At 38.1% G+C, this 7,817-nt stretch overlaps 1 protein-coding gene across 1 annotated transcript; it reads right to left on the bottom strand.

Annotated features, from left to right (window-relative positions):
* Positions 1–719: 719 nt before the first annotated feature.
* On the bottom strand, positions 720–1,739 carry LOC18044320 (NAC domain-containing protein 83). Its single transcript, XM_006437240.1, has one exon. It carries the CDS (start codon positions 1,737–1,739, stop codon positions 720–722), a length of 1,020 nt encoding a protein of 339 aa, XP_006437303.1.
* Positions 1,740–7,817: the final 6,078 nt, after the last annotated feature.

Raw genomic sequence — 7,817 nt, forward strand, 5'->3', positions numbered from 1 at the left:
TTTTTCTTCGTTAGCTTGGCTGTAAAGAAACAATTGTTCCCCTTTTTTACACACACACACACACACAAAAATTGAAAACATAACTGTTCGAATGTGTTAAATCTCTAAAAGTTTGGCTCTAAATTGCATAAAAACTCTAAATCTGTGAAACCTAAAATACTGTTCACGTAAACAAAACGATATTATCAATCATGCAAATACATTTATTCATGAACAAGAACTCAGCCATGTGATACAAGCCCATTGCATCTTGTACCTATAAAATCTTCAATATATGCATATATAAAAATTTGCGGAAGGGTTTACTGAAGGATTGATTGACAGTATGATGAGCTGCCAAATACTATTAGACAAGGAACAAAATTCTGTGCTTGATGAAAATTAAGAAATCTATTTTTAGAAAGACTCTAACTAGCTCATCATTTTTATCTGTATTCTCAAAACAATCATTTTTTGCGAACTCAGTTGTAAATAAATAAATGGAATAAGAGAATCAACCATCAGATTTACTGATTGGAACTAGTTAATGATGATTTTGGCTTAAATGCAGACCTAATGCCTTTGCCTGTTATCAGTTTGCAGAAAACATACTCATTGAAGTTCAAGAGAATAAAGAATACGAGAAACTGAACAATACGAATATATACGAAGAAAGGATTAAAGTAAATGGGGAAAAGTTGTTACAGTTACAATACAAATCGAAGTCATAATCCAATCATTTATGACAAGAGATCATCCAAGTCCAGCATCAAGCCGAATGAACCGCGCACATCCCCTATTGGTTCTTGAAGTAAGTCTTCCAGAAAAGAATAGTCTTCCTCAATTAACTCAGGTAGTCCATCACTGTCTTCGTGTTGCACCAATGATTTGGGCACCGCCATGGGCACTTCAACGATACTCTCCGAATGACAATGATAATTCTCTCCAGTTTCTCTGTCCTGAAGCACGTTGTTTCCGGAGTCATATTGTTGGTTACATATCATCTGATCAAAATGACTCATCATCATCTCCATGGATGGCTCGTAAACACTGCTTGCAAGCCCCATTCCACCAGCTAAGCTCTGCTCACTCATCATGTCAGAACTGCTGCAGCTCACTTCTTGATAATCCATATAGTTCTGTTGTTGATTCTGTTGGCTGGTAAACAACCTATCCATCTCAATATCTGCTACTTGTTCGGATTGATTGCTATTGTCTTGAAAATCCTTCAGCTTTCTTTTCTTTGCAGAACCGTACTTCATAATATCATGCCCAGATGGTTGATTCTTTCGGAGCCTGTAAAGCACATAATTGGTAGCTTGATTCTTGGGCAAATGTAGAGTGTACTCGTGCATGATCCAAGCCCCGTGATCCTCACAACCTTGTTTTTCGTAACGAAACCGCTTCTTGGAGCCGATTTTGATTTTAGATTCGCCGCTTACTATATCTTTACCAGCATCCTCCCCTTGCCACGTACCACCAGAAGATCCGACTTTGCGATCAATTCTGGAACCCTTGGAAGACTTTTTCTTCAATTGGGTGAAGAAATAAAGATCCTCATCAGCATTTAAGAAGGGTCCTCCATGTGAATCCCAAATCTCAGAGGGTTTTTCCTCGTAAAGATTACAATCCCTGATGAAATACTCAGCAAGAGGGATGAATATTCCCGAAACTTTCTTCTTGAGATAATGTTCGATGAGTTCTTCATCGGATGGTCTGAACTGGAAGCCATGGGGAAGAAAGGGTCTGTGTTCTTGCATTTTGTTTGAGGAGAAGAGGGTTAAGTCAATGGTGGGTTGGTTGATTGATTGATGGAGGAAAATTTTTCAGTGAATTATTGAAAACAAAGAACACGGAAGCCGAGAGAGAAGCAAAGATAGGGTTAGAGAATTAGGGCAGAAGTGGTAAGAAGCGGGGGTGCTAAAGTTTCCTTATAACATATGGGGGAGTGAGTTGACGTAGCTTGGATTACAAGTAACAATTTCCTAGAGGAGTGAAGTGACCTAGCTTGGATTACAAGTAACAATTTCCTAAGGCAACTCCGAGAAACGCGGGTGAACTTGCGAGTTGGATAAAAAGTCCTTACATTTAATAACCCTAACCCTATCCCCCAGTTTTGTTTCCACTCGATATTAGATATTTGGTGTTGTAAGAAGTTCTGTGAGTAGCATTAGCTGATCATGCAACTATGGGATTTTAATTCCCTATACGGTGCTGCTGAAATTTCGGTCTTGTTCACCTCTCCGACTAATCACCACGTTTGTATTGTAAATAGACGGTTACGAATAATCCAGCCAAAATAATAGGAATTAGATATATGGCCATTCCAAATAGAAAGAATCATTTTTTTTTAATTCTTTTTTCCATTGCTACTATGAAATAAAATTATTAGATTTCAGATAAGATTTCAAATAATAATGGATTGGTGTTAATTAAATACTATTTATATATCTAGATTATTTAAAGCTAATTTGAAAATATTCGAAACCTAATTTTTGTTCTTTTGAAGGAAAAAAAAAGGTCAAACTTTTTAAGTATTATCTGGAATTTTTTATTTATATAAAGCGAGTAATAAATAATTTTAAATTAATGTTGTAAAATTTATCCATAATATTTAAGACATATAGTATTACTCTTTAAAACATTAAATGATTATTTACAAATGAGATATAAAAGAGATTTCTGATGTTGATAATTGAAAGAAATGATCCTGAAACCAAATTCGTTCAACAAATATATATCTTTCTATGATACCAACTATATAATTTGCAATGTTACAGAGATTATGGCAGCAACAGTTCAAATAAACAACCTCTACAGCTGATGTTTTTATTTCACAATTCAAAATATGTAAATTTGATCATCTACTTATCTATCTATGCAACAGATTGTATGCGGGTAAATCTTGTACACAAGAAACATCTTCGAGTTTAAGCTCGCGCTCTAATTGTGCTCTTGTAGACTTCAATACATCCTGAAAAAAAATAAAAAATCATATAACAACAATTAAGCCTAAATCATGGTTCATGTAAATATATATATCCATAAAGTGGAGGATGCTAGGTTAAGTTTACGTTAAATTCCATATATGAAGCCCGTTTTGCAAGCCATTGAGCATCCATCATTTGAAAGGCTACACAATAAAGGTTGTCGAATGCCATTTCATCTTTCTCAAGCAGTTCTAGAAAGCGGATACCAGCTGAAGAAGATGGCTTTCCTGCACGTAAAATTGAACAATATGAAGACACCAAGTGGAAACGCAGAATGTAGCACAAAGTTAAGCGTGTTTAATAAAATATGGCTGGTCAGATGTTGGATGAGCAAGTTGATTTCTTAAGGGGACGCTTGGAACCAAGGCTCCTCATGATTGACTGGGGTGGCTTTGTCGTTTCCCAGCTTTCCAGGATCGAGGAGTGAACCGCAACGATTCCAATAAATGTTACTTATTCAGAACTTTAATTACCTGATTGAAGATCCAACATCTGTATTAACATAAAAGAAATGTTGATGCCAGCAACAGCAACGGGATACTCATGGAAGGCTCCATGAGTAGGTATGGTTGGTGAGGTTTGAATTATTTGTGTTAGGTGTGTTAGGTGTGGTTGGTGAAGTAGGTGAGTGGTAGGTTTTAATAGATGGTGAGGATTTGTTTATTAGTTGAATAAATGAATGGTTGTGATTAGTTTGTTTTATGTATAAATACCCCCTCTCCCATTTGGTTTAAACATCAAGTGAAGTAGCAAAATCTCTAAGGTGTAGAGAGTGAAAAATAAGAGTTGTAATTGGTGAGGAGTGTTGTTGAATAAATAAAATAGTGTGTTTTTTGTGTGTTTTATTTGTTAATTCTCCAACAAAGTGGTATCAGAGCTAGTACTTGATGCTATATATGGTCATATAGCATATCAAATCGAAGATCTCGACGAGAGGAATGTGACGCCGCAAAAATCATCCCGATCTGAGACCGAATGCACACTTGCCGCCGGAAGTTTTCTGTCCTGAAGCTGAGTCGACTCACCGAGTTGAACCAAGCTGAGCCGAACTGAACCATGCCGAGCCGAGCTGAACCGAATCAAGTCAAACCGAGCCAACTCGAGCTGAACCAATCCGGACCAAGACTACCAAGCCGGTGTTGACCGTTGACCGACGTTGACCGTTGACCGAAAGTTGACTCGAGTCCTTTCCAAGGTTTTTCGACGTGCCGGATTCATCTGTGCTTTCAGAATCTCCAAATTCTCACTCAATTTGTGAGTTATGGCAAACGGTGGTATGATGTCATTTCAAGTTCCACAATTAAAGAAAAGTAAGTTTGACAATTGAAGTATTAAAATGAAGGCTCTATTGAGCGCACATGACGTATGGGATGTCATGGAGAAAGGCTTTATTGTGCCAGAAAATGAAGCCACTTTAACTGCGGCGCAGAAGGAGAATTTAAAAGACTTGAAGAAGAAAGAGAATAAAGCAAAGTATCTCATCTTTCAATCATTAGATGAAGATGCTTTTGAAAAGATTATTGGTACAACCTCCTCAAAAGAAGCATGGGAGAAACTAAAGACCTTTTACAAAGAAGCGGAGCAAGTTGAGAAGGTTCGTCTCCAAACATTACGAGGAGAATTTGAGTCCTTACACATGAAGGCGTCGGAGTCAATTTCTAACTACTTTACTCGGGTTGTGACTGTTTCCAATGAGTTAAAAAGAAATGGTGAGGAGTTCAAAGAGGTAAGGATCATTGAAAAAATACTTCGATCAGTAGACTCGAAGTTTGACCATATTGTTGTGACAATTGAAGAAACAAGAGATCTGGAGGATATGACGATCGAGCAACTTCAAGGAAGGTTGCAAGCCTATGAAGAAAAACAAAAAAAGAAGCAAGGAATCGAAGAACAACTTCTCAATATGGAAGTCAATCCAAAGAAAATAGAAGAAAGCTCCGACAACGAGAGAAGGCACTATGTCCGAGGTAGAGGTCGAGGACGAGGTAGAGGTCGTGGTCATGGACGAGGTTCGAATTTTAAAAACAACAACAACTCCAATTATGCCAAAGGTGAAAGCTCAACCAGAGGACGAGGCAGAGGCAATCCAAGATCGAGGTATGACAAATCCCAAGTACAGTGCTATAATTGTCAAAAGTTTGGGCATTATGCTTCAGAATGCAGAGCTCCAAGCACCAGAATTAAAGAGAGGGTGAACTATGCTGAAGAGAAAAATGGTGAAGATGGCACACTTTTACTAGCACGTAATGACACAAGTGGAGGTCAAGAAAATACATGGTATCTTGACACAGGTGCTAGCAATCATATGAGTGGAAACATAAGCATGTTCGTGCAACTAAGTGAATCTGTGAATGGCAGTGTTGCTTTTGGAGATGATTCAAAAGTACTAGTGAAGGGTAGAGGTAACATTCTTTTTCGTGCAAAAGATGGTAGCCACCAAATAATTTCGAATGTTTACTATGTGCCCAATATGAAAAGCAACATTCTTAATTTAGGTCAACTTTTAGAAAAAGGCTATGATATTCACTTAAAAGATTATAGTCTTTTCCTAAGAGATGACAAAGGAAATCTAATTACAAAGGTGAGAATGTCAAAGAATAGAATGTTTCCTTTAAATATTCAAAATGATGTTGTAAAATGTCTCAAAGCCTGTCACAAAGATCAATCATGGACTTAGCATCTTCGATATGGGCATCTCAACTTTGGAGGACTGGAGCTACTATCTAAGAAGAACATGGTGAAAGGCTTACCATACATCAATCACCCTGACCAACTTTGTGAAGGATGTTTACTTGGCAAGCAGTTTAGAAAGAGCTTTCAAAAGGAGTCAAACTCAAGAGCTCAGAAGCCACTCGAGCTCATTCATACTGATGTGTGTGGTCCATTCAAGCCAAACTCCCTTGGTAAAAGTAACTACTTCCTTCTCTTCATAGATGATTTTTCAAGAAAAACTTGGGTGTATTTTTTTAAGCAAAAATCAGAAGTCTTTGAAGCTTTCAAGAAGTTTAAAGCTGCAGTTGAAAAAGAAAGTGGATACCAGATTAAAGCCATGAGATCTGATCGAGGTGGAGAGTTCACTTCCAAAGAATTTTTAGAGTTTTGTGAAGCAAATGGAATTGACGCCCTTTGACAGTTCCAAGATTCCCCCAACAAAATGGTGTTGCAGAAAGGAAGAACAGAACCATCCTCAACATGGCAAGAAGCATGCTTAAGAGTAAGAGACTGCCTAAAGAATTTTGGACTGAAGCAGTTGCATGTGCAGTCTACTTATCCAATCGATCTCCAACAAGAAGCGTGTGGGGCAAGACGCCACAAGAAGCTTGGAGTGGAAGAAAACCTGGCATCACCCATCTAAGAGTTTTCGGAAGCATTGCCCATGTACATATACCTGACGAAAGTAGAGCCAAGTTGGATGACAAAAGTGAAAAGTTTATCTTCATCGGCTACGACAACAACTCTAAAGGATACAAGCTTTACAATCCAAACAACAGGAAGATCGTGATCAGTTGAGATGTAATTTTTGATGAAGAAGGAGAATGAGATTTTGGCTCTGGTGTGGATGACTTCAACTTTTTTCCTATTGAAGAAGATGATCATACACAGATAAAACAAGTAGACGAACAACAAGAGCCTGCCACTCCACCTATCTCACCAGCACCAACCACATGCGGAGATTCACCGCCGTCTTTCTTAAATGAAAGAACCGAAGAACGTACAAGGAGTCTTCAAGATCTCTATGAGGTAACTGAGAGATATGATAATCTCACTCTCTTTTGCCTCTTTGCTGATTGTGAGCTAGTCAACTTCCAAGAACCTGCACTAGTTGAGAAGTGGAGAATTGCAATGGATGAAGAAATCAAAGCCATTGTGAAGAATGATACTTGGGAGCTTACTACTTTTCCAACAGGTCACAAGGCGATCGGTGTCAAATGTGTGTATAAAACAAAAAGAAATGCGAAGGGAGGAATTGAAAGGCACAAGGCGAGGCTAGTTGCAAAAGGCTATAGTCAAAAGGCTGGCATAGACTATGATGAGATATTTGCTCATGTAGCTCAACTTGAAACTATTAGACTTATTATTTCTTTGGCTGCTCAGAACAAATGGAAAATTTTTCAAATGGATGTGAAGCCTGGTTTCTTGAATGGATTCCTTGAAGAAGAAGTTTACATCGAACAACCATTAGGCTACGTGGTGAAAGGACACGAGGACAAAGTTTTGAGATTGAAGAAAGCTCTTTACGGGTTAAAGTAAGCACCAAGGGTATGGAATAGCAGAATTAACAAGTATTTTCAAGAGAAAGGCTTCACCAAATGCCCATATGAACATGCTCTCTACGTCAAAGAAAAATATGGAGATATTTTGATTGTGTGCCTGTATGTGGATGATCTCATCTTCACTGGAAGTAATCCAAGCTTGTTTGAAGAGTTCAAGAGAGTGATGATCAAAGAGTTCGAGATGACTGACATCGGACTGATGGCATATTACCTCGGCATTGAAGTCAAGCAAAAGGAAGAATGCATATTTATCTCCCAAGAAAGCTATGCAAAGGAGATTCTCAAGAAGTTCAAGATGAATGATTGTAAGCCTATAAGCACGCCAGTGGAATGCGGAGTCAAGTTATCCAAACATGATGAAGGCGAAGATATAGATCCAACATTCTTTAAAAGTTTGGTTGAAAGCCTACCTTATTTGACATGCACAAGACCAGATATCCTTTATGCTGTTGGACTTGTGAGCTGATACATGGAGAATCCAAAGACCACCCATTTTAAAGGTGCAAAGAGAATCCTTCGCTACATCAAAGGTACAACTAATTTCGGCTTGCTATACTCATTTTCTAATGACTAC

The sequence above is a fragment of the Citrus clementina genome, unplaced genomic scaffold (assembly GCF_000493195.1).
Source record: "Citrus clementina cultivar Clemenules unplaced genomic scaffold, Citrus_clementina_v1.0 scaffold_4, whole genome shotgun sequence".
Taxonomy (NCBI): Eukaryota; Viridiplantae; Streptophyta; class Magnoliopsida; order Sapindales; family Rutaceae; genus Citrus; species Citrus x clementina.